Source organism: Acanthaster planci, linkage group LG20 (genome assembly GCF_054643075.1).
Source record: "Acanthaster planci isolate LZ-2023a linkage group LG20, COTS_SCS, whole genome shotgun sequence".
NCBI lineage: Eukaryota > Metazoa > Echinodermata > Asteroidea > Valvatida > Acanthasteridae > Acanthaster > Acanthaster planci.
Window position 1 is genome coordinate 569,714 of NC_141796.1, and position 19,717 is coordinate 589,430.

General features: G+C 41.0%; 3 protein-coding genes across 7 annotated transcripts; 2 read left to right on the forward strand and 1 right to left on the reverse strand.

Moving 5' to 3' along the window:
* Positions 1 to 796: 796 nt before the first annotated feature.
* Positions 797 to 5,678, forward strand: LOC110975509 (uncharacterized). The gene is made up of 3 exons (XM_022228055.2): positions 797 to 972; positions 2,297 to 2,446; positions 3,325 to 5,678. Exons 1-3 carry the CDS (start codon positions 921 to 923, stop codon positions 3,534 to 3,536), a joined length of 414 nt encoding a protein of 137 aa, XP_022083747.2. The 5' UTR covers positions 797 to 920; the 3' UTR covers positions 3,537 to 5,678.
* Positions 5,679 to 8,387: 2,709 nt separating this feature from the next.
* Positions 8,388 to 15,103, reverse strand: LOC110975405 (transmembrane 7 superfamily member 3-like). 5 transcript variants are annotated; one of them, XM_087130355.1, is made up of 7 exons: positions 14,842 to 15,103; positions 14,485 to 14,544; positions 13,507 to 13,581; positions 12,658 to 12,755; positions 12,047 to 12,209; positions 10,306 to 11,444; positions 8,388 to 10,207 (listed from the first exon to the last, which is right to left on the reverse strand). In XM_087130355.1, exons 4-6 carry the CDS (start codon positions 12,697 to 12,699, stop codon positions 11,212 to 11,214), a joined length of 438 nt encoding a protein of 145 aa, XP_086986481.1. In that variant the 5' UTR covers positions 12,700 to 12,755; positions 13,507 to 13,581; positions 14,485 to 14,544; positions 14,842 to 15,103; the 3' UTR covers positions 8,388 to 10,207; positions 10,306 to 11,211. The 5 variants fall into 5 exon arrangements, with proteins under 5 accessions (XP_086986481.1, XP_086986482.1, XP_086986483.1 ...); XM_087130356.1 differs by lacking the exon at positions 14,485 to 14,544; XM_087130357.1 differs by lacking the exon at positions 14,485 to 14,544 and having other exon boundaries at positions 14,807 to 15,103.
* Positions 15,104 to 15,195: 92 nt separating this feature from the next.
* Positions 15,196 to 18,915, forward strand: LOC110975403 (uncharacterized). The gene is made up of 4 exons (XM_022227859.2): positions 15,196 to 15,500; positions 15,944 to 16,085; positions 16,546 to 16,739; positions 16,939 to 18,915. Exons 1-4 carry the CDS (start codon positions 15,319 to 15,321, stop codon positions 18,275 to 18,277), a joined length of 1,857 nt encoding a protein of 618 aa, XP_022083551.2. The 5' UTR covers positions 15,196 to 15,318; the 3' UTR covers positions 18,278 to 18,915.
* The last annotated feature ends 802 nt before the right edge of the window (positions 18,916 to 19,717 follow it).

Here is a 19,717-nt window from a genome sequence, read left to right on the forward strand (position 1 = left end):
GTATGATGTACACATGGTGTGTAGTGTAACCACAGACAGTGTAACCCTCATGAGATTGTTACGCCCCAACTATAGCTTTTGTTCCAACTATAGGGGTCCAGTCCACTAATTCAAGCCCCATTGAAAACAGTGTAAAATCAGCACCGTTCAGGGCCCAATAGCATGCACGCCAACATCCCTGAGATTTCTGAAACACAAATGAAATTCTTGTCTGGTCACTTATCTTTCAATTTCTTTTCAATTTTTTGTGGGTTAACCAATTACATTTTTAATTATTCCCACAAAACAAAATCACCCCCCAAAAAGTGATTTTTCCGAAGTCTGATTGCAGCCATTTTTCAAGTGGCAACCCTCAACTTTCTCGGGCACTTAGGACCATTTTTCAACCGTAGTTTTCAGCCCTTCTGCCCTCATATGAAAGCTCAAAGACCCAGGGAGTTGATCCTGGCGACGATTTACACAATCTCACCATTTTGGGGGCCAAACAATCTCTTTTTTTCAAAAGATACTGTGGAAGGGGGCACTTTTAATGCTAATGAGCTGGTCAGAAATTCTCACTTGAATTAGTGGTCTGCACCCATAGCTGGGACAGTCCCAACTGTAGTTAACCTGGCCCAACCATTAATGACCAAGTTTATGTATTTCATACTAGACATAATTCATCTAAAATATGGCACTTCATCTATGACATGATATTTTAAGCAATTATGACTTGGCATATGCTGGACACATGCACGCTAGACCTCTGTGCTGTAGTTGGGCCGGCCCAACTATAGTTGGGACTGATGCTGTAGTTGGGGCGTAGTAATATTACGCGAAACGTAAAGTCAATCATGCCAAACAGTTCTGATGTAGCCTAACGTCGGTTCAATTTAACAATTTAAACGAAAGAAAACAGACGTAGGCCTACGTTTCGTACGATGAAGAACTTTATCTTGTTCTTCCTTTTGCTGTCATGTGGAACTGGTATCGGTAAGTGGACATAATGTAGGCTAGTTCAATTGCGAGATACAAATTAAATTCATGACCATCATGACTATGGACTGACGAACATGACGTCAGACTTGACTCAAGCATGGACATGATGGAGGAAGGGAAAGTTTTCCGTGGTCCGGACAGGCATGGAGGAAGGAACACACCGTTCGCCAACTTGATTTCAGCCATGTCGGACAACTCGACCATTGAGACAACTCGACCGTCCGTGCGTAAAAAGGAGAGACAAGTCGACCGTTGAGACATGGCGTCTGTGGAGAATGAAACAAGCTAGCCGTTGAAATCATAGACAAGTTGTCTGCTCTGCCCACCCTATCCCTGGAACGTGGGAGAGAAGTGGACGTAGGACCCCACAGATCTGGGGGTACTCTGCCAAGTTGTTTTTTGAGATATGTACTGTGCCTTATAATTAGAGGGAATAATGAAATTTCACGTTTCATGTAGCTGTATAGGCCGAGGCCCCATTTCTGAGTCAATATTAATATGATGATGGCAATCTTTGTGTGATCTACTTACAGTATCTTGTCAGGTGGGAAGCAATTTTACCTACTTCTTGCTTCACACTAGGCCTACACACTTTTGAAACTTAGCACGTTCATAGCATTGTCATGAGATTTAGTCGGGAATGATACCTCAGTGGCATCTGGAAATTGGGCAGATGTTGGACCAACTGGGCCGGGCTGCGAGTGCCAGAGAGGAGAAGCTGCTACATTGCAGCACCGCTGTTCTGTGTGTCAGCCCTGTGAAAGCTGTGCTACCCAGCCCACTTGAAATTGTCCAAAATGCAACGTCATGGGACGCACACAATGTCAAATGCAACAAATGGATTAAAGGCTCTTGTACCCATGCTGACCTACCCATTTATTTGAAACATTATGTGGAAACATCTCAACAGTCACGTTGTCTCGATGCCGAAGTCAAGTTGTCCTAACGGACAACTTGGCAAATGGCCAAGTTGTCTTAACAGTCGAGTTGTCCGAAGTCTATATAACAGGTTTTGCCCTTACCCAACGCATATATTAATAAACACTGTATGCTCAGTGCTAGTCCGAGAGCTTGTGAAAAAAGTAACAAGCTGACTTGGATGGGACTCGAACCCACGACCTCCTGCTTACTAGTGCAGACGTCTTAACGTGACATGTGACGCCTGGTTATGGAATCTTGTTGCAATTTTCAAATAAACAGAATCTTTCTTGTGCAGTATTTTACTTTGTTATTTTTTTGATGTTGCTTTTCTCCTTTATTCATAAAGATAAAGTCGTCATTTCCTTGCTTTATCTTTTTGAATTGTACTCTCCAATAGCAACTGCACTGGAGTGCTATGCCTGCCGTGATTGCCAGCCTGATTTCATGGATGACAGGTCTGGTAGGGTGACAGAGACATGCCCACGGGATCCGCGCGACCGCCATGACACCCTGGTCAGGTGTAGCAAGCATGTGGAGAAAGATGGCAGTGAGTAGCTTGTGGGGAGTTGCTAGTAAAGAGCTCCCCCTATTGGCAGGAAAAAAATGGTCGACTGACGTAAGATATTGGGTCTTTTTTATTTTGTATCGTTTGTGAACAAGTAAGTTTGGTATTCCAACAGGGTTCGCTCAAAGTGAAGCACATCTGAGGTCATTTGATTGCGAGTGCGAGATCCAACCAATCGGCGTGGCCTTTGGCAGACTTGCATGCATGCTTTGTTCCTGAATGACCTTGCTTTTTTGAAATACTGGACTGACTCATTGAAACAGTTTGGAATACATGTATCTTAACCCCTTGTCGACAGGAATTTTTTTTCTGAAAACCGACTCCGAGAATTCCAGCCTCGCTTGGCCATGAAGGCCACCTGCCAAACCGCAAATTCTCAGTTTGTGGCCCTGCGTGCTCTGCACGCTTTGAATTACACGGTGAAAAGGCTGATTGTTCGGTGGCATGCGGCCCTACTCACGCTTCCACATTCCCGTTGCCTCTTTTCAAAGTGGGGACTATTGTGAAGCTGGTGATTATGATGCAAATTTGGCCTTTTCATTTCTTGGCAACACGCAAAGGCCAATGACCATTTATACAAGAGCCAGCGTGTGTCTTCTTTCACCCTGTTTGCTCGAGCGTGAGCCGAGAATAATAGCTGAAAAGTAGGCTTAGGATCTCAATTTTTACAGCGTCTCTTACCGTATTCGGGCGCGAAGGGGTTAAAGTGATCCACTTGCACAGTCAGACTTCTGTATTCGTGCCAGGGAGTTGTTTATTGTTCCTTATTTTGAGGTTATTTGGTCTTGGAATGGTAAATTTATTCTGTAATTTGTGGTCCGCTTTTATCTACAATGATTGGAACTGTGATCATTTATCAGAGATCAACCGGGGTTGTTCCACGGTCACAGAGTGCACAAGCAGGGAACTGATCAGCAAGTGCTCGGACGATACCACAGGAAACAGTAACATCATCGAAACCTCCTGCGAGATCTGTTGCGACACCAACAAGTGCAACTCGGCTGCCATGGTAACGGCAAACCTCACCCTAAGTGTCTTCATTAGCTTATTACTGGCCCTGTACCATGTATAATGTGCCCTTCTCTCTTTCAAAAATGGCCCCATACTGTGTATAATTTGAATTTTGCTAAGAGATTTAGTGGAAGAATTTATGATTAGCTTTAGGTGTCTGAGCAGAACTCCAGATGTGAATTCAGTTGATTTCAATTCCTTTGAGTATTCATTTGTATAGCTTATTTTGGCTTTATACACTGAGCAAAAGAGACCCAAATTGATGAAGGTGTCAAATTTTACCGCCAAAATATTTGAACAGTGTGGAACAGAGTGTGATGCAGTAGTCACAGTTTGTGATTTGCTCTTAGGGGGTCAGTGGTTCAAATCCAACTTCTGTCCGTAGTTTGTGTCATGGGCAAGTCACAAACTCTACTTGCCTTGATCCAACCAGGAGTATAAATGGGTACCAGCTTTAGCTGGTGACCAATCTGCAGTGTGTTGGCATCCCTTTTTGGGGGGGTAGAATTGTATTCATTTTGCTCATGTCATTGAAAAGAAGTGACTCAGTATTCGCCCTGAGCGGGACCAAGAGAGGGTGTAATTTTCCTAACAACAGAGGGTCCTTTGGTGGGAACTGCACTTCACTGGTTCACACACAACAATGAAAATGCAAGCATTACGGTCGCATCAGTGCCAGCACGATGAGCACTCTCCACCAACACGGTCTTTTTAACTGATGAAGGATTGCTCTGCTCAAGGCAGATAGACCTTGCTTTTTTATTTTTTTAAAAAATTCCTATGTAGGATACTGCCTTTTACCGATGTTATGATGAAAGCCCTGTAGATTCAGTCCTTTCAAAGAGCCCTCAATTAATTTGATTAATCGACCCAGGATTCCCTGCTAATGTTCTTGTATATTCACCGTTTGGTCATTAAACCAAAGCCAAAGTTTAAATATTAAAATATATTAACGTTACTTCCGTGTAACATTAATGTTAACAGGGTTTGTACCATTGAGTAAGGATATACAGCATTGTTTTGGAAGAAAAAGCAACTTTCCATTTGCTTACGTTTAAAGTACTCTTGCAAGAATTCGTCTGTTTCCACTAATATTAAAATAGTCATTCCTCTGCTGTCATGTTTTGTATGTATAAATTTTCCTACCTTTTTGTAAAACTTTTTATGTCTTTCTATTTTAAGAATCGTACATTATTTATAGAACAGTCACTGTTTATATGTTCTCATCTTGTATGAGGATTTGAAAGTAGATGTACATAGTTAAGGTGTAAAATGTCATTAGACACAGGCTGAATTATTTCCATTGGAAAAGAGGCTTCTAATTTTGGGTGATGCACAAATTTTGAAGAAAGCTTGACTTGCAAGGGGGGTGTAGTTCATGTCCCAACCTTTCCAGAGCGTGTAAAAACCCCCCAAATTTAGCCTTGCTTCTCGGAAAGGTTACATAAAGAAATTGCGACAGCTTTGACCTCACCAAGCCCCCCCCCCAAAAAAAAACTTGGTGCCGAAATTTGGTTCAGACTCCGCCCTTGCCTGTGAACGGACAGCAATGCTGTGGTAAAACATGTTTTGTGTCGGCAGGGTATTGGTTGGTTGCGTTTGTGACCAATCTCCGCTCAGAGAGTTTTTAACAGGGAAACGTGAAACTTCGCCAGTACCCAGAGTTAGTCTATTTGCGCAGCCAGTTTTATCATGCATATCTTACGATTAATTGGTATAGTCCCACAGAGCTCTGTATTTTCCACGTTCTTGAGTGATATCGTCATGCACGCGCACGCGCCACTGATAGCAAGCTTCCATTGGATGAGCTGTCATGTTGTGCGTTAGCCTCCGGTTCCATGTTGCTCTGTATACAGTGGGTGTGGTTTTAACTGAAATGATGTCACACTTACAAATCGTATTCAGCTTTTAAATGTACAGTACTCTGAAATGAATCTGACTATATAGAGGCTGTCTTTATACAGGGTTTTTTATAATCACGGCATAAAAGGATTGTTTTCACCTTCAGTTCTGGTACAGCTGGTCACAGACAGTGGTCTTAAGAACTTTGTGGAAAAATCACTGCCTACGGCATGTTTTCGGTCTTTTGCCATGCCATGAAGCAGTCGAGTTAGCTTTTTTAAAAAGTGGGTAGGATATGTCTGAGAGGAAAAAACTGTCGAGGTTTATTAGTATTCTTTTAATAAAACTAGAAAAATTGTAATTACTGTTTCTGAGAAGGGTGCATGTTTGTTAACAAAGGTAATACACAGCACTTATAGACCAATCCAGTGACAAGAACGAAGAGCCATTACTGAGGTGTCCCCATGCGCGTGAATATGCACGTTGAATGACTCCTCATCAGCCAATGGGAACGCAGAAAAATCATGCTTAGGAATGCGCGGCAGAGTGACTGGAACACCTCAGTACAATGGTGTCAGTGAATTGGTCTAGACTTTAGAATGACCCATACAAAGCCAGCAAGATTCTTAAGGCTTGGGAAATGTCAGGATATCCAGAAATCTCATATTGACTCCAATTTCAGTTTTGCACAGATTCCTTACTTGGTCAAATTATGACAATCTGTATTTGTAAAGCTTACGACCTCAGAGGTGGGCTGTGTGTTACAATATTTTGATTGTTCGTAGGACTCCATGGCGTCTACAGCAAAGATTATTGAGATGGCTGCTGTCATGAAGCAAGCCATTGAATTAGAAGAGAAATTATCGTTTAATATTGAGCAGCAGCTGACAAGATTACAGGTAAGACGCATGGGTAATGGGGCTGTGCAGCACCACAGAGGGCGGTGTTGTAGAGTACATTGTAATCCAAAAAGTGACATACACTGTACACAAAATAGAACCTGAATGTACTTTGTATGGCATTGTTTGACTGTAAGCAGAAAAATTATGCTTACCATAGCAGAAAATCATACTGCTGCTAAGCATTATTCACAATGGCACACGTGATAAAAGTTGCATCTGTATGGAAAATTCTATTGTTATTTCACTGAATGAGCAACTTTTCTCTTAGATGTGAAGGAAGTAAAGAGAAGCTGTGTAAGCACATTGTCAGCTGTTAAGCATCGCTATAAAAACTGGTCTCTGTAGCTGGGTTTTCCAGTGTGAAATAGGCCCATTTGAGGTATGTATACCTGGCTGCCTGACCACCGATGTCAGTATCCGGTTCCATTTATAATTTCAGTTGAACACCCCAAAACACTCTTGAAGCTGATTTTATTTCACTTCACAAAGATGAACGAGGAACCTCCTCTAGACGGTCCTGGTTTTGAGCTAAAAACTTCAAATACACACTCAAGACGTTGCAAAAAATACTTTAAAAGACTCGGTGATGGGTATTTTTTCCATCTGTGTCCCGTCAGTCAACCATTTAGGTTAATCATTATTTTTACAATGTAGAAATACAATCTACCATGTCCTCAGAGTAGAGGACAAATCATTAATCTAGAACAAATTATTGGACAATAAATTTGTATGAAGCAGTTTGGCCTTCTTTATTTTGTTGTTTGTGATGGTCGGTAAACTATACAATCGCCTGATAAAAGACTGATGAAACTATAGCATTTTGGAACAATATGTGCCCTGGAGACGGTTTTGCTGGAAGATAAAAATAATTTAGTTTTGAAGTATGATTTCCATTTTGGTATTCTGACATTTTCCAGCAGTTAAAAATCGTTGGTTCTGATTGTATGTGCATATTTAACACCAAGATTTAGATTGATGATCCAAATGCAGAGCAAGTAGCCTAGTGGATAAGGTGCTGGACTGTGGATCTTATGGTTGTGGGTTCAAATCCAGCTGGTGTCTTTTTACAATGTATGGTTTTCATTGCATTTGTTCCACTCTAAGGTTTATAATTATGTTCTAAACCAAATGAATTAAGGCAGAGCAAGTAGCCTAGTGGATATGGCTCCTGACTCTGGATGTAATGGTCCTGGGTTCAAATCCAGCTGGTGTCTTTTTTTACAATGTATGGTTTTCATTGCATTTATTCCACTCTAAGGTTTATAATTATGTTCAAAACCAGACGAATTAAGGCAGAGCAAGTAGCCTAGTGGATAAGGCTCTTGACTCTGGATGTAATGGTCCTGGGTTCAAATCCAGCTGGTGTCTTTTTTACAATGTATGGTTTTCATTGCATTTATTCCACTCTAAGGTTTATAATTATGTTCGAAACCAAATGAAGTAAGGCAGAGCAAGTAGCCTAGTGGATAAGGCTCTTGACTCTGGATGTAATGGTTCAAATCCAGCTGGTGTCTTTTTTACAATGTATGTTTTTCATTGCATTTATTCCACTCTAAGGTTTATAATTATGTTCGAAACCAAATGAAGTAAGGCAGAGCAAGTAGCCTAGTGGATAAGGCTCTTGACTCTGGATGTAATGGTCCTGGGTTCAAATCCAGCTGGTGTCTTTTTTACAATGTATGTTTTTCATTGCATTTATTCCACTCTAAGGTTTATAATTATGTTCGAAACCAAATGAAGTAAGGCAGAGCAAGTAGCCTAGTGGATAAGGCTCTTGACTCTGGATGTAATGGTCCTGGGTTCAATTCCCAGGGTGGGTTCAAATCCCACGTAGTACTGGTACTGGGCGTTTTTAATTTACCTTCTTTTTTCCAAGAAGATAAAAAAGTAAAACTCTTTCTTCCAGCTAGCTTTCTAGCTAGCTTGTCCCTGCTGGGGTTTGAACCTGCTTTGGGAAGGTTCTCAACCGTGTGGGTTTCCAACCCTGTGACTTAACCTGTTGAGCCACTTGGGTCCCCCCACAAGGGTAGTAGTTCGGACCTAATATTTAAAGTACAGATTGGTACTTAGTTGATTGCGCAATGTTGAGGTTAGACTCTATGATGTACATGTAAAGTTGGACATGACACTGTGACGACTGGAATCAAGGCTAAGCACTGAGGCAATCATACAAGCATGAAGCATTACAGGAGTTTATTTCTCAGCAGTCAGACCACCATTCTACTTGAGTGGAATGATAGGCAACAATTTACAAAAATACTCAGCATTGCCCTACATGAACTTCTTTTACCCTTTACATGAAGATCATAAACTTACTGTACAAGTTTCCAAAGAAAATGCGCACTTTGACAAAAACTGAAGTTTGTCTGCTTGATTCCTGATCTGAATATTTACAGGACTTTTGAAAATTAAATCAATACACTACACTTAGTAAGTTTCAAAAAGCAGATTTAAAAAATGGCAAGCATCTTTCCACATACAAAGTTTGGCTTTAAATTTAAAATGCTCTGCATTTTGAAAATATCAACTTGGATACACATTCTGGAGGGAAGCTCCATTTGAATGAAATTTGCCAGTATCATATTTATGGACAGCTTGCAGGTGTATCTTTGAGATGACTTTCACAAGCTACGCAAAACCTTAACGACTCTTGAAATTACCACAATCGGCATCAGAGCAGCTGATATACATTATTCAGGAATTGTGCACTGATTTTTCAAGCCTACCAGATCCTTGTGAAAATCCAACTTCTTGAAATTCTTTTGATTTTTGAGTGCAAGAGGACATGACTTCTTCAAAATGCCACATGTAATTAAAAAACAAATCCTAATTCTGAATACATGGAGTTTCCATGGTAACAATGAGTGCCACTGATGGTACCTGTACAGCATAAATGCACTTTCAATTAAACTAAACTCTAATTAGGATGCCAAAAAAGAAGAAAAAACAATACATTTACATTAGATTTGATTACAAAATTTATATTGCCCCATAGGGTAGGTGTCTTCCAGCCCTTACCACTGTTAAAAACCACAGAGAGAAGTCAAAGTAAGGCCAGGGTACCTTTATTCGAGGCTTTCTGGCTAAGGGGAATCCCTGACGTTAAAGGTTACTAAACTAAGCTATTCAGCATGAACAGAGGAAGTCAACAACAGGAGTTGATTGCATTTGGCTGTAAATTTTTTCTCTTTGATTAAGGCCATCGGTTTGACCCCAGGTTAACTGATGTCTGTTTTTCACCCCAGAATATTAAAACATAAAAAGAAAAGTCTGCTTTTGGGATCTTTTTAAAAATACAGTTTTAAGCACTTTTGGTTTCCTTGTAAAATTGAATTTTTTGGTAAAATACTTTCTGGTTTCCTCCAAAATTAAAAATACAAATTATGTCAATATTCCACAGGATTCTACCAGGATTTTAATATATTTTAGACTTTAAAAGTCAGCCAGAATTTCAAATAAAGACACCTGTGTTTGAATCAACAGCCTTTAAAACCTGCCACAGCAAAACCTGGATGTCAACATCTCATTCACCTTATGTGCTTGGAAGTTTTTAACAGCACAGCATTTTTCTTTGCGTTTCAATGTGATTAAACAAAGCTACATCATTTCCGTTATAATATGTAACAAAGTATGATGTGTCTTGGCTTAAACGCTAAACAGTGGGAGAGTGGTATCTCAAACCAGCTTGGATTTCTTTCCTTTATATTCTGATCAATAAAGATTACCCTCAACCGCCATATGCATAGTACTCATTTTATAATAAATCAACTTCCGATTCTTGTGCATAAAACTCTTTGGAATCAGCATTATTACAATATTGTCACACTTGACTGAAAAATATCTACTGAATGATTTCCTTCGAAAAAATACTTCAGATTGCATTTTAAATTATACAGCATTTCAGGAGTACAAAATCATTACAAAATATTACAAACTGCCCCTTCCTAGCAATGGCCATCTGACCCCACCTGACCCTGCCTAACACCACCTGCCCCGCCTAACCCCACTTGACCCTGCCTGACCCAGCCTAACACCACCTGCCCCGCCTAACCCCACCTGACCCTGCCTGACCCAGCCTAACCCCACCTGACCCCGCCTAAACCCACCCAACCCCACCCAAACCTATCCGACTGTGCCAACCATTCTGTCCCCACCCAACCTCACCTGACCCTTCCCAGCCCCACTAAATGCTGACAATTCACCCCCACCTAACTCAATCCAACTAGACAGAAACCCACCACTACCTGACTACTGCAACTCAAATGTTCAAGATGACTTTTGGGACAATCTCTTTCAACGACTGATCAGCCAGATTTCTCAAAAATGTGATGAGAATTTGTGACAAAAACCAAAGAACAGAAGAAGTGTTGAACTTTGAAGCTCTTCAATAAGGAAGGTAGAGTTAGTTTTGGAGGTTTGCGGTAGCCCCACGCAAGGAGATCTCTTTTCTGAGTATGTGTGGATCTAAAAAGAACTGGAGAGTACTCCGGAAGTGTTTGACATCAAAACTACAGCACCAAGTGAGCTATCCCACCCTATGATGTTGGTGGCCACCTGTTCAGGGCCAGATGGTCTAGTTGCTACATCACACATTTAATATTCCACAGGTTGACTCTTGCAAATCTCTTTCAGGCACTTTAATGTTTGATTTCTTTTCCGATCAGTTTATGGTGAGAAACTTGATCAAAGCTGAGCAAGATATCCCAAATATCTATTCCATTATTCCCATTTTCAGATTTTATTCCACAGTTGGCCAGAGCTGGGAAAGAAATCCAAATATGGATGCCACTCAATTTTCCCTGCAGTGACCTTTAAGCCTTCCGAAAGTAATATGTTCTAAAACGTCAAATTTAGCAGTGAAAACATTGAAGCATTCACTTAGCAAACCATTTTTCCGACTAGTCCGATAGGGCATGTACCAAGAGTGTCACGCAGCGTCTGTGTAAGGAAAGCTTTCTTAGAGCTGCTCGTATTTCAGTAGACTGTTTTCATTTACCTCGTCTTCTGGTTCCTGAGCAAAGGGGAATCCTCTGATGCATCGCTCTGACTGATGGCCTGTATCGGGCGCCCTCGCCTGTCGGGCTCGCTCCGACACTCCTGTTGTCTCATCTGCCACTCTCGGTAGGGGCACGGAGGGAAGTTGGTGGGTCTGTCTTGGGTTAGGAACCACTGAATCAGGGCACCGGTGAGAGATGAGAGAGCCCATGCAGCAAACAGAATGTAGTCTGAAGAAAACATAAACAAAGTCAGATGGGTGAGGGCACAGTTTGGGAACTTTGTACATGCTTTTTGAAGGGAAAAAAATGAAATAAACTCAAGAAGTCTGCCTGTCTGTCACCATTTTCACAAAACATCTCGGCTCCCTTTTTGGGGGGGGAAATCATGTTCGTTATTGCCCTCCCCTCATCTGCCCTTGAATCAGACAGCAGCGTATCAGCATATCAACCTATAAGTTGCCGAGTACCTTGACAAAGCAGTTCCAGCTGGTATCCTAGTATTTCAAAACAAGAATTTCTCTTCTAGGAATAAATCTGACGACTTGAATTTGCCCGAACAGTTTGTGGCCACTGTTTAAGGATCTTACTTGGGCTACTTTCAAATCAGGCCTAAGGCACTAAGGGGAGGGGCATAGATTTCCAAATGTGGGGGGGGATGTGTCACTGCTGGTTGCTGCTTCAATTTGTAATAAAACACATCTGAACCTTATTAAATAATTTGATATAATCCCAAGCAGAGAGGGCTGGAAACACTTAAATGTACATGTAGTAATCATCCAAGGTAGACATGTTTCGGACGAGCCCTGAAAAGGATGTGATCAAGGACTCACCGACGACTTCAAACTGGATGGTGTGATGAGCCTCTGCGTATTTGGCTACGATGCCTCGTCGCATGACGTTGTAGAGCACGTAATGAAGGATACCGGTGGTGAAATAGCTGATAGTAGCCAAGGCTAGATACGAACCCCAGACAGCACTGGAGACAATACTCAACTGAGCACAGGTGCAGAAAAGAGGAAGGAAAACATCTCCAAATAAATCTTTGTTACTTCTGAGAGTGGATTCAGCGGAGCTAATGGGGGCCATATTGTTATTGAAAAATGGATTAATTCTTGGGGCCTAATTCAATGGTGCCAGCACAAACTAGAAAGGAAACAATTTTGTTTTCTTTCATTTGGACGTTTCTTGAATCTATCAAAAGCATTAACATCAACTATACTGGCTTGGTATCCATTCATTTATTTCAACTGTAAAAGTGAAGTCCCTCCAACCAAGATGGCTGCTTTAACTCGTTTGCGGTCACACAAAGTAGGTGTATAATCTCCACCCAGTTACAACATAAAAGCTTGTTTGGAGAGAACAAACAGACGACAAGCAAAGTTCTGAGTCATTTTTCGAACAGTTTTCTTGGGCCATAAGATTTTCAAGATTTGTTTCTTACCACTTTTGGGAAGTACAACAAGACGACAGGTACAATCAGCATCCCACAGGAGAAGGTCAGTCCAAAAAGGGCATTATTGTGGAAGGTGGATAAATTTTCTGAACGGAAAAGAAAACATATATCAAATTGAACTTGTGGAGAGTTTTTGAAGAGAAATTTGTCAAAAGTAAACATAGTTATACAAAGGTGTGTTGTCCTGGAAACGGTCAAATTGGAGGCTGCGGATTATACGGCAAACTTAGATCTCCAAACCAACTTCAAGTAGAAAATTGGTCTTTCATTGTTAAGTACGGTATTACAGTCCATTCTCCATTGCACAATCTTTCCTCCACTGTAAAAATTAGTGTTCTTGAGATCAGAATTTGTTGCATGCCATTAGAATGTGATAACTACCTTGTGTACGGAGTCTGGTTTAACAAAGAAATGACCCTTTTGGTTTTTATGAACAATACTGCCCTCACCGGATCATGCACAGAGACAATAGTTTGTTCCTTTCAGAATCCTACGCAGGAACTCAGTAAGAAGTCTATACAAAATAAGTTGATTTCATGGGGGAAAATCTTTTAACCATGTACTGCCGGGGAGCCCGGTTTCGGGCACATAGGCTTTACACACGAAACCTGGGAGCCCAAAATCGGACAAGAGAGCTGGGTCTTGTAACAAAAGACCGTAGTCAGAACAAAAGACCGAGCTGCTGGGAAATGCCAACATTTTTCAGCTATCAATAGTGGAGGAAATCCGTCAGTTTTTTGAAAGATTATACCCACTGCTTGTGGCATTCAGCGCGAGGGGATTACCACAACAGGGGACAAAAGCGCTCCAGCAATCCAGTAATGAGCAATACAATACCTGCTGCATGCTAATCTGGTCCGCATTTGAAAAGACGCCATCAGTACACTGGGCCATCCAGACCATTAATACACTCTGGAAATTGGGTACAAAAAAATCGGAATTAGTTACAAGACAACCCCTCCCAATAATAGAAAAGGATTAGGCCTAGGTAAAAAATGAAATAAACTAGGCCTTCTCCATGTTCACAAAGCAAAATATGCAGTCATGGTATTTAGTGTCAACACACACAACAAACGTCAATAAAGCATCAACAACTTGAAAATACCCTCAACAGATTTCAAAGTGCTTTTATCATATTCTAGAGACTCAAGCACTTGCCACTGTGCAAGAGAAACACTCGAATTTGCTTCCTGATTCTTGCAGGAAAACAAAATTTTTTCACAATGTACTCGTATGGGGGCTACCATCTTTCTTTCCTCTGCCGTCCACACGAAAATGAGATGGCGGCCGGTCCGATTGCACAAACAGGCCTGACTTTGTCACTCAAATTTCAACACTCAAATATCATTTCAGATCGATATGATACATTGAATTTGATATGTAGGATCCTAATTAACATTATAAATAAAAGATCTTTGCATAAATATGCTTGAATAACTTGTTGACACTTTATTGATGCTCGTTGACACTAAATAGCACGACCCAAAATAAGTACTCTACAAGCTCTATGATACACAAAACTGACTCTACAAAAATGGCCTAAATTATGAAGGAATGGTGGATTTTCTGAGTCTCTGAATCATGTCAATATGGCTAAATATCCAGACTAAGCCAAATATGCCTCTCATTTTTCTTATTTCACAATCAGATTTAAACTGAAAGGAGGATAACGTTACACTCGTCATACAGTGTCATACAGTGTCATACAGTGTCACACAGTGTCATACATGTCGGCATGGTCGGGTTTGGGACTAAATGCAGCATTTCTACCAACAATGTCTACACTTTACACCAACTACAACTAGTTGTACTAACATGTCTAACATTCATGATGTAGTCCCATGATGTAGGCGCAGGTCATTACCTCGATTACCACTGTTAGTACAAATATTTTCAACATGTTCAAGCAAGGAAAGTTCTAGAATCTGGAGACAAAGTTGATGAACATTAACATGTCAATGCATGCGTTACACCCCAACTACTACGCCCCCAGGACAGTCCCACTACTACTACTACTACAGTACTATACTAGTAGTACTGCAGTGAACACTGTCGTGCTGCAGCTGGGCTGGCCCAACTATTGCTGACCAATTTCTGTAGAAAATTTCTCAACCTTATCCAAGATTATGCATCTCACCCTTGACAAAATTCATCTAAAATATGTGACATTACATTGTGAACAATATGACTTGCACATGCACACTCGACCTCTTGTCAGCCCCAATTGGGACCGATGCTGTAGTTGGGGCATAACACAACCAGTAGAGGTGCGGTTCCTGTTTTCAGATCCTTACAAGTCATGCCGTTGTTAGCCATCAAATCAGCACCATACTAATACTTTTAACCTCGTTCATAAAGACAGTAAAAGAATAAATATGATTTTAAAATAATACAATCATATACAAACATACATTAAAATAAAAATATCTATACCTATTAAAAAGTTTTTAAGGCAAAACTGTGTAAACCAAATTACGAAAAATTGTACAATTTTAGATATCTTTAATCTCACGTTGTGATGTGACATTATGGCGACCCCCATGTGTAATTTCAACACTCGTCCACATGGTGCTGATAAAAACAACTTTCACCAATGATCTTATTGCCAACAGTCCTACCAGTTGAAGCGGTCATTAGGAAACTGAAATTATGAGTGCTCTGGAGGTATTCAGAACTTTTGAAAAAGCTGCCGAGTTGGCAAAAGAACCGCACAGCGGGTGCACGTTAGCGAGTGCGCAGCGTCATATCGCGCTATCCCCGCGGTACATCGGCCGGTTGCGGACGGGGGTTGGGGAGATCTTAGACGCCGAACTTGGCCGCTTCTCAGAAAGGTGCATTTCGTTTAGAAGTCATTACATATGATCGCTGCTGAGAATCCTTTAACATGTTGAATATAGATGGATTCTGCGACTGTCTATCATGATTTATCATGTTTATGTAGCAAGAAATATCTAGGGACCTGCATCTCTTACAATAAACCATCGGGAGTTTTCTAATTAAATTTGTTTTCATCTTGACAAAAATTCAATTTGAGCTGGTTCTTACAACATGTATGTGTTGTTTTTCTCTTTTTGTCAGGTTTATTGATATCATGGGTAAGCCTATAACTCATTATTCCTAGAACTACCCATGCCATGCTACCGGACTTGTTCCATCTCATTTAGCTCGAAGAGATTCAATAAAGTAACCCATAACTGGAGTAGTCTTTTCCTTTCTTCAGGACAGTATGGACCATAATTCTGAATCTTGTTCTCGTCTCCTTTTTATTGTGTAGTTTGCAAGGGGTGTTGCTAGCCTACGGTAATCTGAAGTTGCTTCAGTCTTCAGGAGTCATAGTGGACGACAGCCCCTTCATTCACTTTGACGTGAAGTTTGACGCCGTTGTGTTCAATCCGAAGATTGGCCGCTTGCTCAAGGTGTGTTTGTCAGGGTCCCCTACATTCTGTCCCAAAAACACTTCAGTGTTTACTTAACCAAGGAAGGACAAGATAGCCGTCAGATTTTGACGGCATTGGAATTGACTGGCTGTGGCTAGTATCAGTGCAGGTGATTATGGGGAATACCTATAGCCACTAGCCAGTTATCTCCATTATAGGCATGTGCATTTTGACTCAGGCTCAGATGTAACTTAGGCTTCATTTGCATCTGAAAGAAACCATGAAAGTTGTGCTCTGTAAAGATATTTTAACCTTCTTGACAAAATTGTGTTTCATGTTTTCATCTGTTTTTTGGATGGCTGTCTTGAATATTCTTTCCTTCCATTTTATGTGTAGTCAGAACCTCAGCAAGAAATTTCCCTCAAGTCGGTAAATTATTGTCTTATCATGGATTGATTAATGTTAATCATAATTAAATGTTTATGTTGTCCCATTTCAGTGTGTTGTGAATGAGCAGGCCGCAGATCACGTAGGCTGCCTGGCTCACGACTGGTTCAATGTTTCCCTGCTTGCCAACCGGAGAGAACTCAGTCACCAGAAGCTAGAGCCAGGCTATGTCATCCTAGTCCAGGTAGAGCGCCTGCGAGCTCTGAATGGGATGCTGGCTGTAGAAGGCAGGGCACCAGATGATGGGTGAGTTCTGACGCCCCAGGGCCATTTCTCCAGCATAGGGTCTTGACCTTTTTAAACCATTCAGGTTCAACCATTCTGTTCTACAGGGGACAAAAACACCATGAACCCCTCAGCATTTTACACCCCCTCAGACACTTATGACTTAGAAGACAACTGTTTTCACCCTTTGTGTTAATTAAATTTTGGCCCCTTTTCTCAGGTCTGACTTGATTGTGGAAGCTCAAAGTCTTCAAAGTCAGGAGACAGACAGTGAGTCAAATGTAGACTCCATCCTCCAGCCACCACTCATAGATGCCCTGGATAGCACTGGAACATCAACCATAACTCCTGAAAAAGAGGCTAGGAGCAAAAAGAAAAAGAAGAAACACTCAAAGGTGGAAAAGGAAGATGTAGACTTCTTGGAGACGTCAGTATCATACACTCCAGATGCCAGTGGTGTGTCGACAGTAACTCCTGAGACAGAGCCTAGGAGTAGAAAGAAGAAACATGTAAAGGTGAAACAGGAATCAGAGGTAGACGCCCTGCAGCGGTCAAAGTCAGACCCTCTAGATTATTCTGAGACAGCAAGCATGACTCCTGGAGAGGAGGCTAGAAATGAAAAGAAAAAGAAGAGGAAACATGTTGCTTTGAAACAAGAAACCGATCCTGGCCCATCGACAGAGACGGCTGATACACAGACTAGTGGTGTGAAGAAGAAAAAGAAACATAAAGTGAAGCAAGAATTGCAAGTAGACTCCTTGAAGTCGCCATTGTCTCTGGATAATCCGCGTTGTGAACAACAGACTGGAGGAGAGACAACCAACTGTAAGAAGCCCAAGCGAACAGAGGTCACTGAGGAAGTTTGTGGCTTGAGCACTCCAGCTGGAGAAGAGGTTAGTCCTGGGAAAAAGAGAGAGAAAAAGAAGCATGTGAAAAATGAAGCAGATTCTCCGGACTCGGAATTGACAACAAGGGACTCTGGAAATCACTTTCTAGAAGTAACGACTGATAAGAAGACTAGTTCAACAAAGAAAAAGAAAAAGAGAAGCAAAGAAATTGGGACAGATGTAGCCTCTCACCAGCCACCATGTATAGCCAATGGTCCAGTCGCAGTAGACCTGATCAAGGATGAAGATGTAGTCTCCAATCTCCAGCCGCTTGTCAATGAACAGGTTTCTCTGGACGAAAAGTTCACAAAGTTAAAGAAAAGAAAGCACAGAGATAAGGAAAATCACACAGCACTAGACTCCTGCCTCCAGCCGCTGTCATCAGACATTTCATCAGTGACTGAACAAGCGGCATTCAAGAAAGTGAAAAAGCACAAGCAAAAAATTAAGCAAGAAAACGATGACTACTATGCACGTAGTCAGGAAACTTGTTTTGTTAAAAAAGAGCCTGGTATAGAGTCTAATGATGTCAATGCAAATGCAATGACTGAAGAGGCAGATACCAAGGTCGAAGTTCAGAGATCTCATAAAAAGCACAAAAGGAAGGGGGCGGAGCCTAACGATTCTTTGTCTGGTAAAAAGAAAAAGTGCAAAAAGGGGATTTCAGACTGATATTCAGTTGAAATTGTTTGCTGTTCCTCTCATTGTGATGGAATTGGTCACATGCCTTTGGGTACATGTGTAACAAATATAATTTTCTTAATAGCAGTAAACAGGCCTTTGTCGGACTCTTTCATAGGTTTTTTTCTCAACAGCTGTGTCTGAAGTTATCTACAGTATCTTCATTCTTACGAACACCGTACAAGGCCGTTAAAGAACAGTTGACATTCTCAAGATATTCGTCTCATTTCCGAATCCACACTGAAGTGAATTTTAGCTACCTTAACACCGGTACTTTCCCCCCAACATTTTACACCAAATTTGTCAGCTTTCACAAGTTAGAGTCTTTTGGCGTTAGCTGGGAGCTTTGGTTACCTCCTACTCAATTTATGTAAATGCCAATATCAACCATATGGTAATTACTTAATTAAATATTCGTAGCTTGATTATTTGTTTCATTACTGAATTTTCTTTTTAAAAGCATTATATGAATTACAAAAGAGTAAGATGTACATTGTATTGGTAAGTATTTTTTTCATCATAAATGCTTGGTTTAAGATTTACTGTGAACTATACTTGCAGACAATGCAAAAGGGATAATTTAATAAAATGAAATTAAATTGGAAGGGCAGGATTTCATCTTTCTGAAATATGTGAGGCAGGCTGAATTGAGTGTTATTGTAGTTAACACATTACATTATGAGAATGTCCTCTTTGTGGGACTCTACATTTAGAGTTAGATTTTTTACCGTCGCATCGATATTGATGGAGGTCACCTGAATACAAGGACACAGATCCCATAAATTAGAGAATGACGTACGCGTACAGTATACATGTACTGAAAGCTTTGGCCGGCTTTGGCACGAATAAATTTGCTTTCAAAACTATCTTATGAGCCAGCCTACCCCTGGCAGGTTGTGATTTAAAAGCAGATTTGCGCCGTGGACCGTTACATTCCTTGGCCTACAAACATTCTAAATACAATTTTTTGTTCATTGTGAAGGATCATGTCACACCAGTTGATGCAGGCGTTGCAAACAATCTGCCCCGAGCTTAAGTGCACCCCCAATCGGCAAAAGAAAGACGGGTGGTTACCAGGGGGTTTCTTGGACGCATTCTGCATGTACACAAAGACAATACAAGCCAGAACAAGTTAGTTATGTGTACTCGTACTTGGCGTGTTCCACGTCAAACGTGCATATGCATGAGGCGCGCCTATGCGGTGAGTACCAAAAAAAACTTTCCTTTGTTCCGCTCGGAGCAGATAGCGAGTACAGAAATGCTCAGTTTAAATGTCTTTTTGCGGAGGTAGAGAAGTGGCAGCATTGTTTTTTTTTATTGTCTGAGAGCAATAATGGGATCTGTATCCTTCATTCAAATGACCACTGCTTCATCAATATATTGGTGTGACTTTAACAAGTGAGATGTGAAAGTGTGCCTGAAGAAAATGCC

Bases quoted from the DNA above. Each gene is read 5' to 3' on its own strand.
- LOC110975405 (XM_087130356.1), bottom strand. From the start codon at position 12,699: ATGCTGATTGTACCTGTCGTCTTGTTGTACTTCCCAAAAGTG. The intron at 12,210-12,657 runs GTAAGAAACAAA...ACCTGTGCTCAG, and splicing joins TGTTGTACTTCCCAAAAGTG to TTGAGTATTGTCTCCAGTGC. The intron at 11,445-12,046 runs GTGAGTCCTTGA...TGTTTTCTTCAG, and splicing joins CATCCAGTTTGAAGTCGTCG to ACTACATTCTGTTTGCTGCA.
- LOC110975509 (XM_022228055.2), top strand. From the start codon at position 921: ATGAAGAACTTTATCTTGTTCTTCCTTTTGCTGTCATGTGGAACTGGT. The intron at 973-2,296 runs GTAAGTGGACAT...ACTCTCCAATAG, and splicing joins GTCATGTGGAACTGGTATCG to CAACTGCACTGGAGTGCTAT. The intron at 2,447-3,324 runs GTGAGTAGCTTG...ATCATTTATCAG, and splicing joins GCATGTGGAGAAAGATGGCA to AGATCAACCGGGGTTGTTCC.
- LOC110975403 (XM_022227859.2), top strand. From the start codon at position 15,319: ATGAGTGCTCTGGAGGTATTCAGAACTTTTGAAAAAGCTGCCGAGTTG. The intron at 15,501-15,943 runs GTGCATTTCGTT...TTTATTGTGTAG, and splicing joins CTTGGCCGCTTCTCAGAAAG to TTTGCAAGGGGTGTTGCTAG. The intron at 16,086-16,545 runs GTGTGTTTGTCA...GTCCCATTTCAG, and splicing joins AGATTGGCCGCTTGCTCAAG to TGTGTTGTGAATGAGCAGGC.